Source organism: Lipotes vexillifer, unplaced genomic scaffold (genome assembly GCF_000442215.2).
Source record: "Lipotes vexillifer unplaced genomic scaffold, Lipotes_vexillifer_v1.1 scaffold419, whole genome shotgun sequence".
NCBI lineage: Eukaryota > Metazoa > Chordata > Mammalia > Artiodactyla > Lipotidae > Lipotes > Lipotes vexillifer.
Genome location: NW_006786333.1, coordinates 1,113,716 through 1,129,736, shown reverse-complemented (window position 1 = coordinate 1,129,736; position 16,021 = coordinate 1,113,716). Strand labels below are relative to the sequence as shown.

Here is a 16,021-nt window from a genome sequence, read left to right as displayed (position 1 = left end):
TGCACCAATTTACATTCCCACCAAGAGCGTACAAGGGTTCCCTTTTCTCCACATCCTGGCCAACATTTGTTATTTGTGTTCTTTTTAATGATAGCCATTGTGACAGGTGTGAGGTGATATGTCATTGTGGTTTTGATTTGATTCACCAATTATTAACACTTGCCACCTCTTTGCACTCTCTCTCCCTGCTTTGTCTCTCACATATGTTTATTTCATATAGCATGACTTTAACCCTAAAAACTTTACCATGTATATCCTACCAAGGTCATTCCCTCACATTACTACAGTAGTTATCACACTCAAGAAATTTAACATTGATACATTACTATTATGTAATATATACTCCCTATCCAAATTTCCCTAACTGTCCCAGTATCACTCCTTATAAATTAATTCTCCAATCCAGGATCACACATTACATTTTGTTGTCATGTTCTCTTAAACTTCATCAGTCTTTTTTTGTCTTTCATAACACTAATTTTTTTAAGAGTCCAGGAAAGCTGTTCTGTATAATGTGCCTTTTTTAAACAATCATCACAATTCCCTCCCGCCTCATGATTAGATTCAGATTAAATATTTTTGGCAGCCCTCTTACAAAGATGTGTCCTTAAAAGTTACACATTTTGAAAAGGAGAAAGAATAAGGGACTACATCATCAAGTGCCAAATTATGTTAAGTTTAATATATATAACAATACATATAACTATCATAATCTTATGATCAAGTATGGCAGACACACAGATTTTCAGACCACTCTTCAAGAAAGCACTCATTACCCAGATAAGAGTAGAGTGCTTGGCTGATAGCATCTTTCTATTAGTCCCTCCAGTGTCAATATGAGGTCACTCTCTTTTCCAGGTAGCCACTAGTCAGTGACAGTACAAGAGCCTAGCCATTTCTGCCCAATGCAAGACTTCTCTAATGAACAACCTTAGCTCCAGATATTTCCACGGAGCTGGCAGAAACTCTATCAGGTCAGCATTATGTTCTGATAACTCCTGCTCAATCCTGCTTCCTCCCATTTTCTTTCACTGATGTTACTTCCCAATAAATCATTTGTACTTCTAACTCCAGCTCAGTGTCTGTGTCCTGGAAAACCCAACCTGAAACATTCCACTTAAGAGATGAAAAAAACTAGAGATAGAGAACTCTAAGTGCTGTTCCAACTCATAGCTGGAAGATGACTTATCTACTAGGATTTGAACAGAAGCAAACTGACTCCAGAGTCCAAAAACTAATCACCTTCATGTTATAAATCAATGTAGTATTCTTAAAATATTGTAGGTTCTCACTATCCCTTAACTGCAATTTTCCTATTTCTCAGCTTAAGTATTTCCAAGAAAATCATCCTCAGAGAAACCATATCTTTTATTTGACACCTGTTAACACATACTCCAACTTTCAGCTGAGAGTCTATGGGACTGCTAATAATCCTTTATGTACTATTTTGTTATGTATTTTGATGATTATAATGTAAAAAAAAATTATATAAACCTTTAGAGACCAGTATCCTTTTTTTTTTTTTGGCTGCCCTGCATGGCATGCGGAACTTCCCCAACCAGGGATCGAACCCATGCCCCAGTAGGAGCACAGAGTCTTAAGCACTGGACCACCAGCGAAGTCCAAGACCAGTATTCTTTACCATATTATATATCCCAGTGACAGATGCTATTAATGAATCTAATAGTAATACTATAATGTGTTTTAAAATAATTCAGTGGGAGAAAATATGGTGAATAAGAACAGTGGTATAAAGTTGCAATGACTTTAGTTGGAGTCCCATATCTGCTACTTCTTTGCTGTACGACTTTGGGCAAACCACCTGACCTAAGTCATAGGGTTGTAATTGGGATTAAATATAAGTAATGCGGGACTTCCCTGGTGGTGCAGTGGTTAAGAATCTGCCCGCCAATGCAGGCGACACGGGTTCAAGCCCTGGTCCGCGAAGATCCCACATGCCGCAGAGCAACTAAGCCTGTGCGCCACAACTACAGAACCTGTGCACTAGAGCCCGCGAGCCACAACTATTGAGCCCGTGTGCCACAATTACTGAAGCCCACATGCCTAGAGCCTGTGCTCCACAACAAAGAGAAGCCACTGCAATGAGAAACCTGCACACTGCAACAAAGAGTAGCCTCCACTCACCACAACCAGAGAAAGCCTGCGCACAGCAACAAAGACCCAGCATAGCCTAAACTAACTAACTAACTAAATTTATTAAAAATATATATATATAAAAAAAATATATATATATATATACATATATATAAGTAATGCCCTTAGTTGAGTGGCTGAAACATCATAAATATGTAATAAATGGCAAGCACTATTAGAAACTAATCTTTTTTGAGTATCTCCTAAATGCCAGGCATTACACTGATCTCTGGTGATACAAGACAGATCAGTAATATCATTCAATCCTTGAAGAGGATTATAGTATAATCATGAGAAAGAAGAAAACTAAAAACTATTTTTTTAAAAAATTCAAATAGATTCTAATGGCTGATTATTTCATTTCACTAAATACCAAAACTTTAAATACTATACCAAATGACTTTTTATTTTGCATACTTCTGATTAAGAAATAGCAAGACATTAACATTAACAAACTTTATACCCTTCACCCTTAATATCTATCAAATAAATACCTCCAAGTTATACATTTTTAAATCATTTTTATTGAACTAATTTTAATAACACTGTTTTAGCTGGTGGCAGCTGCCCCAAACCAAAACAAAGCCATTGTGAATGCTATTCAACATTCTCAAAGTAATCCAGTTTGTTTTTGTACTGGGAATATAGTTAAACTTTTGACATCACATAATCAAGCAAATAGCCGTGCATATTATATTATTCAAAAAGACTTTATGCATTTCATTTAAAAAATCATTTTGCAAGAGGCTTCAGCTTTATCAGCAATCTCATTGACACATTCTATACTCCATGCTCTCAAAATAAAAAGTGCCCTAAAACTAACCCTAAGTTTTTTACTGATATTAATGAATACTATTCAGGGTTATAGGAACTGAAATTTAACATTTTACAGTGTAAGAGGCAATAAATTACTAATATCTGTTGACACAAATTCCACTCAGACTAAATACACCATTGATACACTCAAAAAGACATTTTGTAAATATTAATATGCTAGTTTATATGCTGCAGTGCAAAAGAAGTGACACCCTAACAGTTTCCTGAGCTTTAGGAGATTAACAACATTTTTCTGACTACTACTCTCCATTTAAAATAGGCTCTTTATTATATGAAGCCATGTCAAAACTATACAATTAAATTAGGTTTTTGGAGAACTGAAAAGATTGGTCAGAATTATGGTGGCTTAGGGTAATGAAAAAGTTTTCAAAGCAAAAGTATTTACAAAGCTACAAATGATACTATGGATTTACATGTAGTATAAAGATCAAAGATAACCCACTGATTACCAAATGATCACAATTATTCCTTCTTTTTTCAAAAATATTACACTGAAAGACTTTATGATAAGTTATCTAGCATTAAATATACCAACCTGTAGAATATTATACATTTTGACACATTCTTCCATAATGCCCAGTAAGAAGGAATAAAAGATAAAATATTAAAAATCAAGAAAATAAACATGCTTTTAGGAATGTTTTTGCATGGGAACATGTCAGCAGAAGTGAAAATGATTTCTCATTAGAACTCTCTATATCCTCAAAATTACAAAGACCGAGTTTCTACTTCAATTTTTTCTTCTGCTTGTACTGCATCAGGATCAACATGAACAACCGGAGGTCGCAGGATAACTTCAGGCCCTCCACCATATATAGACTGTAGAAAATTCCATGTTTCTTCAGAAATCTGACCAGAATCTGCTCCTAAAATTAAGTATATAGAGAAAGAATAATATTTACAAACCTACATATTCATACTGCAAAAGCTTTCATAACGTACCCCCAGCATGAATACTCTAGGAATAATTGAGAACTTTTGGAACATGAATCTTCAGACTACTGGCCCATACTGTTACAAGTTGCAACTTTATGGTCTGCCTTAAAAAGTTAGAGATCCTTTTTCCTGCCTCCTATTAACAGCCTTAAAATCTTTCTTCAGATAAAAATTAAACATTGGCAATTTTTCCACTATTTGTCCTAATTCATGTATGAATTACATCACTGAGCTGGATATAAAGGTGGTATAGATGGCTAGTGATGATATATTCTTAACAGTGTGACAAATGACTAACAAGTAAAGGCTGAATAGTATTAGTCAAACTTACCTTGCCTGAGTATCACAGTGCCACATTTGGTGACTGCAATTTTAGTGTTATCAATAGGACCTGGAGGATCTAAGTCAAAAGGAAAAACAAATAATCAAAATGTATAAATGCACCAAAGAACTGCATATTTCTATGCCTGAATTAATGAAGGATATAACTGTATAATCAGATTATTTTTTAGTCAGATTATTATAGTCAGTTCTTAACTGTCTTCTTCTGAGCTTCTTCCTTTTTGGGTCTTAATTCCCCCAAAATGGAACCAGGAAAGAAGCTGAGAGAAGTTCTCTCACTACCATCCAAAATTTAATAAAAATGATTTCTTAAGTATCCATTTGGGGATTACAGGTTAAAATGCACTTTTAATGCTACAAAAGAACAATTCTTTGTAATTTAAAAAGAAATGCAATTCTTGGTTTTAGACCGCCATTAAACTAAAAATAAAAGCATTATAAAATGAAATGTTAAAATGCATCCTTTGTTTTTTTTTTTTAAAACTGCGCCCTGCGGCTTACAGGATCTTAGTTCCCCGACCAGGGACTGAACCGAGGCCCTCAGCAGTGAAAGTACGGAATCCTAACCACTGGACTGCCAGCGAATTCCCAAAGTGCATCCTTTTTTTAATTTAAGGAAAGAAACCTTGTTTTCCCACTGGATACAAAAGTACAGTGCATGTTCATTATCAAAAACTGTTTAAAAAAACAAAAAGGCACAAGAAGGAAAAAGATACTGTTATCCTACTACAGAAAGACAGGCAAACTGTTCTAGTACCTTTGAGGTCTTTCTGCCTTTGCATATGGTTTGCCTTTTTCTTTTTTTAAACAAAAGGTTCCAACTATGCATACTGCATTATAAACTTTTTCATATATCAAGAACATCTTATTTTTAAATTTTAAACACTGTTACACAAATCATTTTTGAAGTCCACATAGTAACCCATTGTAATGGATAAACTATAGTTTAACCAATCTCATTGTTGGAAGGATTTTTTTAAAACCTTTTTCAATGTTAAGATCACAGACTAATTTTTATTCAGTCCTTTTATATCTGCTATGAATATGCTATAATCCATGAAAGTTTTTTAAAAAAACCAACATATAAACTAGAATGTACTTTTTCCCTCTCTTGTTCAGTAGTGTAATCCCAAGTGCATGTAGATATTCAAAAAACATTTGTTAAATAAACAAAAACCTGCAAAGAATTTCATCTTTCAGTTAAACACTTACCTCCATCCTTACCCTTCACAAAACTTTCCCATTCTCTAAACCACTGCATACTGATGCAATAAAAAGTAGCTGGAGAATCCTCCTCTTGGAATGCTCTGTTGAGCTATAGAGGGAAAAAAATTAGTCATCTAAAATCTAGAACTTGCTTTGTAGCAGAACAATACAACCATTCTACTTCAGCATCTGATAAGGCCAATTCCTCACACACAAAGAATGTGACTTACGTTGACGCTAAGTTAACTTAATACCAGGATACATGGTAACACCTAATAAACATTCTAGGTTATAACTCAAAGTTTATCAAGTATACACAAAAGGGGCATAATGATTGGATAAGTGAAAATGGTCAAGATAAAGTCTTCAAAGCAATAAATAGTCCACATATTTATTAAAAATCTGATGTGTAAACCTTATTTAAACATACCATACCCACTGTCTACATCTTACTTCCATTCACTTAAGATACTGATAGACATGTTGCTATTACAAACAGAATGTTGAAACGAAAAGTTCTGTACATGTTATTTCACAGACAATAAACATATATATAGGACTTCCCTGGTGGCACAGTGGTTAAGAATCCGCCTGCCAGTGCAGGGGACACAGGTTCGATCCATGGTCAGGGAAGATCCCACATGCCACGGAGCAGCTCAGCCTGTGCGCCCCAACTACTGAGCCTGTGCTCTAAAGCCCGTGAGCCACAACTACTGAAGCCCGCGTGCCACAACTACTGCCCACGTGCCTAGAGCCCGTAATCTGCAACAAGAGAAGCCACTACAATGAAGAGTGGCCCCTGCTTCCCGCAAATAGAGAAAGCCCAGGCACAGCAATGAAGACCCAATGCAGCCAAAGATAAATAAATATTGAAAAAACAACAACAACATATATATAGGATAAATTCTCAAAAGTGGTGGGACAGTCCTTGAAGACGTTCCACTTCCTCCTCTAGTCCCAAGGCCCAAGAAATGGGTATATGACTCAAACTAGGCAAAACTACTAGAAATGGAAATCTTCAGAGGAGTAACCTAATGATTGGAATGGAGTCATTCCAATGTCAATTTTGTTAGCTATACAGGAATACCTTGGTTCCTGAATTTCTGGAGGTCTGGTTAGTCAAATTTTCTTTTCAATAAATTCCTTTTTTTGCTTAAGTTAGCCAATCTGACTTCTACGACTTTCAATTAAAAAACTGAATTGGGGAGTTCCCCAGTGGCCTAGTGGTTAGGATTCCGGGCTTTCACTGCCCTGGCCCGGCTTCAATCCCTGGTCGGGGAACTGAGATCCCACAAGCCACGCAGCTCAGCCAAAACAAAACAAACAAAAAACCAAAAAAACCCAACAAAACAAGACGAAACCAAAAACCAAACTGACAGAAAAACTGGCATAGAAAGAGGGGAACAGAGGCTTCCCTGGTGGCGCAGTCGTTAAGAATCCGCCTGCCAATGCAGGGGACATGGGTTCGAGCCCTGGTCCGGGAAGATCCCACATGCCACGGAGCAACTAAGCCCGTGTGCCACAACTACTTAAGCCCGCGTGCCTAGAGCCTGTGCTCCGCAACAAGAGAAGCCACCGCAATGAGAAGACTGTGCGCCGCATCAAAGAGTAGCCCCCGCTCGCCGCAACTAGAGAAAAGCCCGTGCAGCAACGAAGACCTAACGCAGCCAAAAATAAAATAAATTAAATAAATAAATTTTAAAAAAAATAAAAAGAGAGGAAAGGAACAGAGCCTGAGGAAAATGAAGGGTATTTGAAAATTATCTAATTGTAATAGTGTGAAAAGACAGTGAGACTCCTGCAGATATCTCATGCTGGGTAATTAAATGCCCACAGTACATACTACCTATGGACAGAAACAGTGAAGTTCAGCTCATTTCTCCCCTATGACCAAATCTAATCCAAACCCTGCCACTGTCCCCAGAGATCCTTATAATAATAGCTCAGAAGTACGTCTATGATCTGGCCCCATGATTTGACTTCATCTTCTAGTACTTTCCTCCTCATTTATTCACTTGTGGTCACACAAACCTCTTTGTTACTCCCAAAATCAAGCAGATACATTCCTGTCTCTCAAAGCCTTTGCATGGGTATCCCTTCTTTTTACAGATATTTGAATATCTCCCTCACCTCCTTCAAGTCTTTGCTTAAATGTCACCTTTTCAATGAGGCTGATCTTTTTTTTTTTTTTTTTTTTTTTTTTTGTGGTACGCGGGCCTCTGTTGTGGCCTCTCCCGTTGTGGAGCACAGGCTCCAGACGTGCAGGCTCAGCGGCCGTGGCTCACGGGTCCAGGCGCTCCGTGGCATGTGGGATCTTCCCGGATCGGGGCACGAACCCGTGTCCCCTGCATTGGCAGGCGGACTCTCAACCACTGCGCCACCAGGGAAGCCCAATGAGGCCGATCTTGATCACACTGTTTATAACTGCACCTGACTCCTCCCCTCATCACTATACTCCTGATCCTCTTATCCTGTTAGATATCTTCCCTCACCATAGAACTCATTACCTTTTGATATATAATGTATTTGTTATTTATTAAATGTAAGCTCTTTGAGAGCAAGGATCCTTCTGGGACACAAGGTAGCTGCTTCCACAGAACAATGAAAGACAATGAATAATATTGTGATTGCCTCTGATGAAATCAAGGCATGTTTGTCTCCAGGTAAAGAATTAAAGTTTGGACTTCCTGTGATGTACAACCTATCCTTAGAGAACTGAGATTTCTGAAATGTAATGTTAGACTGATTCTGTCAGATGAATCTGTTTCATTCACAGCATTACCAGGTTTGGACACTTTCAGGACTTTCTCTCTGGCATTAGGACATTTCTTCCTTATGTGTCTAGGTGGGGGCTTTTGAAAATTGAGTTAAGTATAATCACCCCAGTTATTTAAAAGCATCTGTTTCTCTCTAGTTCTCAGAAATTAAACTGTTGCTCTCAAACAAGTTCCACCTCTCTACTCTCTTCTAAAATACCTATTAGAAAAACATTGGATTCTGTATCTATCCAATGTGTCAAAACTTTTGTTTTCCGCCTGTTTATCCTTGTGTTTCATTTTAGGAGAAACCCTTCACTAGATCTTTCAGTACACTAATATGCTCTCCAGCAGTATTTATTCTGCCATTCAGTCAACCCATCTATTGAGTTTTGTTTTGTTTTTAGGATACAATATCCTTATGCATCTCTCTGAGAATCAATCATTTATTTTAAGGCATAACTTAGGAAGACACAATTCTTTCTAGGTATTACAAGCTATCTAAGGTTAATGCCTTCTTTAACCAACCCAAGGGTCCACATTCACTGCTCAATCCAAGTAGACACCTTCGTGCTTGCTGCTTAGTACAATGCAGGGGGCAGAGTGCTGAGATCACTATTAGTATCTGCAGCTTCCAAGCTTAAAGCCTGTATGGTCATTTCCCATGACATTGGTTTGCTTCTTCAAACTGATCCTATCTGCTTTCTCAATTTTTCAGAAACTCCACTTAATTTCCAGTCTAGCAAGGGCACCTATTTTTGTACTCTAGTGTTCTGTTTTGTTTTTTTTAATTTTTTTTTGTGGCATGCGGGATCCCAGTTCCCTGACTAGAGATGGAACCCAGTCCGCCTGCATTGGGAGCTCGGAGTCTTAACCACTGGACCGCCACGTAAGTCCTGTTATTTTTTTATACTAAGACATTGCTGTTTTGCTTTTTTTCAAAGGGGTGGTGGTAGAATAAGACAAAAAAAACCCCTAGTGTTATGGAATAATTATAGACTTGCATTTTATAAAACAGCTTCATTAAAGTATAATCCACACAGTGTTAGTGTAAAGTTCAATGGTTTTCAGTAAGTTTATAATTGTGCAGCCACCAACACAATCCAGTTTAAAACACTTCTGACACTCCAAAAACTCCCCTGTGCCAGTTTACAATCAATCACTTCCTCTCAGCCCCAGGAAACCACTGACCTACTTTGTGTTTGTTTTTTTTTAATTCATTAATTTATTTGGTTGCACTGGGTCTTCGTTGTGGTTCAAGGGCTCCTTAGTCGCAGCTCGCAGGCTCCTTAGTTGTGGCAGGTGAACTCTTAGCTCCGGCATGCATGTGGGATCTAGTTCCCTGACGAGGGATCAAACCCGGGCCCCCGGCATCAGGAGCACAGAGTCTTATCCAATGTGCCACCAGGGAAGTCCCTATCTTTTTTTTAGATATTTCATATAAGTGGAATTAGACATTATATAGTCATTTTTGTCTTGTTCCTTTCACTTGGCATAATGTTCCTAAGAGTCATCATATTGCTGCATGCATCAGTAGTTCTACCTTTTTTATGCTTAGCAGTATACCACAGCTTTTTTTTATCCACTTGCCACCTGATAGACATCAATTTCCGGTTTGGGGCAATTATGAACAATTCTGCTCATGAACATTTGTGTACAGGTTTTTGCAGACGTAAGTGTTCATTCTCTGGAGTAAATACCTAGGAGTGAGATTGCTGAGTCATGTGCTAAGTGTTTGTTTAACCTATAAGGAATTGTCAAACTGGTTGTCATCTGGCATGTGACACCACATGCCCACTAACAGTGTTTATATGAGAATTCTAGTTGCTCTACATTTTTGTCAGAACTTGATATTGTCCACTTCTTTATTTTAGCCATTCTAAGAAGTATGTAATGGTATCTCACTGTGGCTTTAATTTGCATTTTACTGATGACTACTGAGAGTGTGTACCTTTTCATGTGCTTATCACTCATATCTTAAGGATAATGTATATTAAAATATTTTCTTATTTTTAAATTGGAATATCTATCTTCTTGCGTTGTACGAATTCTTTATATAATCTTATATAATCTGGATATATACAAGCCCCTTGATGATAACTGATTTACAAATGCTTAGAACTGGATTTGGGCCTACCTTCCTAACCTACAGTGTTTCTTCCAGTATCACCGTTGTTGGTCTTACTGAATGTCTCATTTCCTGAGATGATATCCCATATCACCTCTGATTATGTAACTAATTTTACACAAAATAAATGAAGCAATGGGCTCACATCCATAGAATTCACTGACTTTACCATATGGCATCACCTAAAAGTTGCTGGCCTACTGAATACTGTTTTTGTGCCTGGGTGGCAAAACACTGTGCGGTTGGTACTATCCTACAGGATATAGTATATGCCTCAAACTAGAAACAACCCTATGGTGCTGTTTTTCCCACAACCAGAAAACATGAGAGTAGGTACCAGGTAAAGGAAGTAGGAGAGCTTATCTATTACTACCTACTGACACAAAAGCTTTTTTGCTTCTAATTATCACAACTTTGGCCTCTACTAGTTTAGAGGTATTAGGTTCCAAAGGGACACAACAATGATTTTACTGGACTGGAAGATGAGACACTCCTCTGGCCATTTTGGGTTCCTCATGTCACTGAACCAAGAGGCAAAGCGGGTAGAGCTATATAAAAAGTAGAATAAAATGACTACTACACAACAGAAACAAGGAGAACTCTGTCTGAAAATCAGGTTATACCCACTGTATTAGTTTCAGGGGGGGCTATAGCAAATCACCACAAACTTGGTGGCTGAAACCAGATTATTTTTTCTCTCAAAGTTCTGGAGGTCACAAGTCCAAACCGAGGTGTAGGCATGACCGTGCTTCTTGTGGGGAAGGGCATATTGAGGGGAGACTCGGTTCCTTGCCTCTTCAACCTTCTGCTTTGTCAGTGTATATTCCAATCTCTGTCTTCTGTCTTCATATGGCTTTCACCTCTTCTCTCTGTGTATCTCTCCTCTGTGCATCTTTTTATAAGGGCACTTATCATTAGACTTAGGGTCCATGCAGATAACCCAGGTTGATCTTGTCTCAAGATCCTTAATTATATATAAAAAGACCCTTTTCATAAAGTCAATTCACAGGGATTAGGACACGGAAACACCTTTTTTGGGGACCAGCATTCAATCCACTATAAGCACCATTCAGTATTTCCATATCCACAGATTAAAAGCTCATAGCCAACTAAAGAAATCTAACACAGGCAAGACTACAAAGAGCTCAGACTCTTCAGGAACGAAGGTCTGGGTTACTTTATCAGGTAAATAACCAGCTGAAGTGCTGGCTGAGAAAACAGAGAATATGGAATGGGTAGTTATAAGCTGTAGACACATATTTCTTCCTTCCCCCATACACTGGGCTGGCCAAAAAGTTCATTCGGTTTTAAGTAGAACTAAAAGACACCTTTTTCATCTTCACCAAGAATTTTATTGAACAATGTATTCACTAACCCAACGAACTTTTTGGCCAACCCAATACATATTTGTAAATATTTCTAAATTTGTGAAAAATTACCAATTTATTTTTCCTTTCTTTCATTCCTCTATTTCATATAAGGTATGTTGCTGGTGGTTAATCTTATGGTTTATTCTTTAGATTGCAGAATATGAAAGGGAGATTATGACTAAACTGACTGAACTAAATATGAATGATCATCATCCAGAAACGGATATACTGACTGATGGGACTTTGGGTTTCCCAAGTTTAGGGAAAGGATAAATGCTGCATCTATTGGTACATGAGCTAGCTGCATCATGTTAGGCAGAAACATGATACTATTGCTACTGTTGTTGCTGACGTATGAATATATGACAACGGGGGCAAACTATACTATATTTATTGTCTGTTAATGCATCATTTCCATTCATTCTTACACTCTCTTCTATGAAAAGAGAAGACTTCATTTTCCAGGATCGCTTGCCAGTAGTGCTCCAGATCAGTCACTGCCAATGATATATGCAATATATGGAAGGCACAAGAGAAAGAGAAACTTCCCCCACGTCCTCTGGTGGCAGTTGCGGCAGGACTGAGGCCTCCACAGATGGCACAAGTAGAGTTTTGCCGCCACTTCCAAGCATCTTCCCAAGAATCCCTCACTCGGTGCCACAGGCAGCTAACATCTTTAACAGCAGCATCCTCAGGATAACCCACCAGGGTCCTGAGATTAGCGGCTTATCAAGTCTATCAAGTTTCTGAGCATTCTCCTGAGACTTGCCAGTGGTAAGCAACATAGGTAATTTCCAGAAGCTTTGTGCAATTAAAAAATTCTTTTTAGCTTTGAAACAATCTCAAACTTACAGGAAAACTCCAGTACAATACGAAGAAATTTTCTTTTCCTAGACCATTTCAGAGTAAGTTGCTAAACACACAAGGACTTTTTCCTACACATTTAACACAAATGATAAAAATGTGGAAATTAACATCAATGTAATACTAGCATCTAATCCTCAGACTCCATCAAGTTTTTCTAATTGATCCAATAATGTTGTTTATAGCCAGAAGATCCAGTTCAGAATCACTTGTTGGGACTTCCCTAACAATCCAGTGGTTAAGACTCCACGCTTCCATTGCAGGGGGTGCGGATTTGATCCCTGGTCGGGGAACTAGGATGCCACATGCCGCTCGGCCGAAAAAACAAAAACAAGCAAGAATCACTTGCTGCATGTAACTTCATATCTCCTTTAAGGTGGCACAGTTCCTCAGTCTTGACTTTCACAATTTTGAAGATTACAAGCCAGTTGTTTTATACAATGTCCCCCAATTTGGGTCTGCCTGGCTTTCCTCATTTGAAACTCAGGTTATGCACTATCTACCAAACAAGTGATGCTGTGTTCTACTCATTGTATCCTATCCTAGCACATGATTTTGATATATTCCACTGCTACTGATGTTCACTTTAATGACTTCATTGAGTTGGTGCCAGACTCATCTTGCTTAGTCTTTTCTCTTCGAAATTAATATGTATTTTGTGGGAAATAAGCCGGAACTATGTTAATATTCCATTCCGCATCAGTCTTTCAATTTATTCACTTATTTATTTATAACAGTATGAACACAATATCTCCTATTTTGTTTAATGCATTATAATACCATTATAATTTATTTTGAAGCATAAATTGTCCCAAATTTGGCAAGTAAAAGTCCCTTCAAGCTGGCTTCTGTGTACTTTTGACATTTCCCCATCAATCTTCAAAAACTTCTTTAATTTCTGGAACAGTAAGAAATTCCAAGCTCATCTTGTAATTCCCCTGCCCCAGCCCTGAAAGCAGCCATTTCTCCAAGGCGGGCTGGTTCCTTTTACTAGAGAAAGATGTTTAGAAGCCAAGATCCGAAGAGAGCTAGGTATGCTCAATCCTACTGTAGTTATTACTGCTTCCAGGCCTTTTCAGTGCCAGAGTTAGGAAATTAACTTCGGTACATCATTTATTTCTATATATGTGTACACATACACACATTTATACCTCTATATGTATATATGTATCTAAAACAGTGAGTTCACAAAGATGCCTACAATTTTAATCCAATAACAAAGAGTCCATTTTAGTTTCCTCTCTTTCCATATCTGTAACTCCCTTATCTGACAATAAGAAATCTGGCTCTCATTACACTCATATTATCTGATCAATCCTACACATGGAATCAATCCCTCAATTTTACCACCACCACTAAGCTGTGCCGCCTCACACAGCAATCTCCAGCCAACACGGGCATCCACTGTTACGTTGCCTGGGCTCCAACATCCTTGACCAGGCCCACACCACTACACAGAAGCTTTCTTTACCTTGTCTGGGCTCTGAGACCCCACTCTGAGCTGCTGTCCCCACTCCTACCTCCAGTATGGCAGCCTTCCAGATTTCCTGAAAGTCAGCTATGGTCTTCTTGATTTTCACTGCCCAGTCTTTTTAGTAGTTATTTAAGTCTTTCATTGCCTGTATTCCTATTCTACTCAAAATACTTAGAATGGCTTCTATTGATCAAACCCTAATGTATGGGACTTCCCTGGTGGTCCAGTGGTTAAGAACCCATGCTCCCAATGCAGCGGGGCCGGGTTCAATCCCTGGTCAGGGAACTAGATCCCACATGCATGCCGCAACTAAGAGCTCGTATGCCGCAGCTAAAGATCCTGCACGCGGCAATGAAGGTCCTGTGTGCCGCAACTAAGATCCAGCGCAGCCAAATAAATAAATAAATATTTTTTAAAAAACCCTAATGGATATAGTCATTAGCCATTTATTTAAGCATTAGTGGAATGAACTACTTTTACTATTCAACTAAAATTTGCCTCCTTATATTTAGAAAGCAAATGAGGCTCAAGCACAATAAATCAATCCACACCTGTAATATCTTCCTGTGTATGTGAAAATCACTTTACTTTAGGCAAAGGCACACACACACACAAAACACCCCTAAATCTATGAAAAGAAGCCTGTGGCCACAACATGGAATGTACTGTTCATCTATAATATCTGCTCAATTAACTTCTCCCCTTCTTTTACTAAAAGAATCTCAATCTTCCCTTATAGAATTATCCCTCCACCAATATAATTTCAATAGAAATATCAATGAACATGCCTCTCAGGTGACTCAAACTCTAGTAGTATTCTCTACTAGGAATCCGAATAATAAATAAATGGTTGGAGCTGTATTACTGACAGCAGCACTTTGAAGAAACTTACTTCTTGCTACCTGGACAAATGGAACTATACTAGTCTTTGTCCATAAAACCTGGTTATTCAGCTCTTCCTATTGATTCTGTGATCAGACTTCCTGTTGCTTGTAATCAAGAAATGCCTCATAACATACTCACTTTGTGGGAACTAGGTATAAGTATAGAGAGCCCCCCCAAACAATATTATATTTCACAAAGGGGTGGAAGTAAAGAATGCAATCTGAGTAGATGCTTTCAGAAAAACCACTAACTTAAGGAAACTTATAATTTACCATTTCAATAAGGAGATTTCTTGCCAGTGCCAATACATAAAACAAAATTTATTACCAATCCGTGAAAACAAAAACCCCCAAAAGAAGAACTTAACTCACTAGAACTACAGTCACCTGACTGGGGTCTCTCACTGTTATGAGCCCATGAGACTTAAAATGTATTACAACTCTTTCATCCAATCATTTCACTAACATCGTTCCTCTAATTGTCAGTTCTTTACCTTTATTCTAGATCATTTTTATAATTTGAAAAGCATCATTTTTTTACCCGAATAAAAATTTCCAATTCAATTTTTCTTCTTTTTTCAATTTTCTCCACCTCAATCTGGCAAGTGTGACAAATGTACAGATGGTTGACGGCTGGTCCTCCTCCATACCTAATGCATGAAGAATTTAATAAGTATGATAATCTGGAAGTAAGCTGATGTTCTAGGAAATATGTCCAAGTTTTAGTAAAATGTAAAAACCAAATTATCGTAAGGGTCTGATTTTATGTTTTTCAGGGTCGCTGATTTTATCAGTTTATTGACTTACTGATTCATCTGTATTTCAACTTTCCCTTACAGCTACTTTTGTTACAAAATATGTTTGTTGCAACAACATAAAGTAAAAGAAGTGGCTGTCAAAAGTTAGCATACAACATATAAATCTTAAGTTATACACAGCCACAGTTTTAATCAAGTTTTAATTAGAAGGAGGCTTCCCCTGGCCACTAAGAATTCATAGAATGAATTATTGTCAATATTTAAGAAAAAATATTTAAGAAAAATGTCACGGCATACTTTTAGAGATACAGA

General features: G+C 37.8%; 1 protein-coding gene across 2 annotated transcripts in view; it reads right to left on the bottom strand.

The window, feature by feature from the left end:
• Nucleotides 1-2,658: 2,658 nt before the first annotated feature.
• Nucleotides 2,659-16,021, bottom strand: part of USP33 (ubiquitin specific peptidase 33) — a 51,826-nt gene continuing 38,463 nt past the window's right edge. Inside the window, exons 21-24 of one of the 2 annotated variants that reach the window (XM_007458716.1) lie at nt 15,493-15,601; nt 5,482-5,584; nt 4,259-4,327; nt 2,659-3,857 (exon numbers count right to left, since the gene is read on the bottom strand). In XM_007458716.1, coding sequence (XP_007458778.1) covers nt 3,700-3,857; nt 4,259-4,327; nt 5,482-5,584; nt 15,493-15,601 — 439 coding nt within the window. In that variant the 3' untranslated portion in view covers nt 2,659-3,699. Of the gene's footprint in view, nt 3,858-4,258; nt 4,328-5,481; nt 5,585-15,480; nt 15,602-16,021 lie in introns of those variants that run through there. The other variant, XM_007458717.1, reaches the window with a different exon arrangement.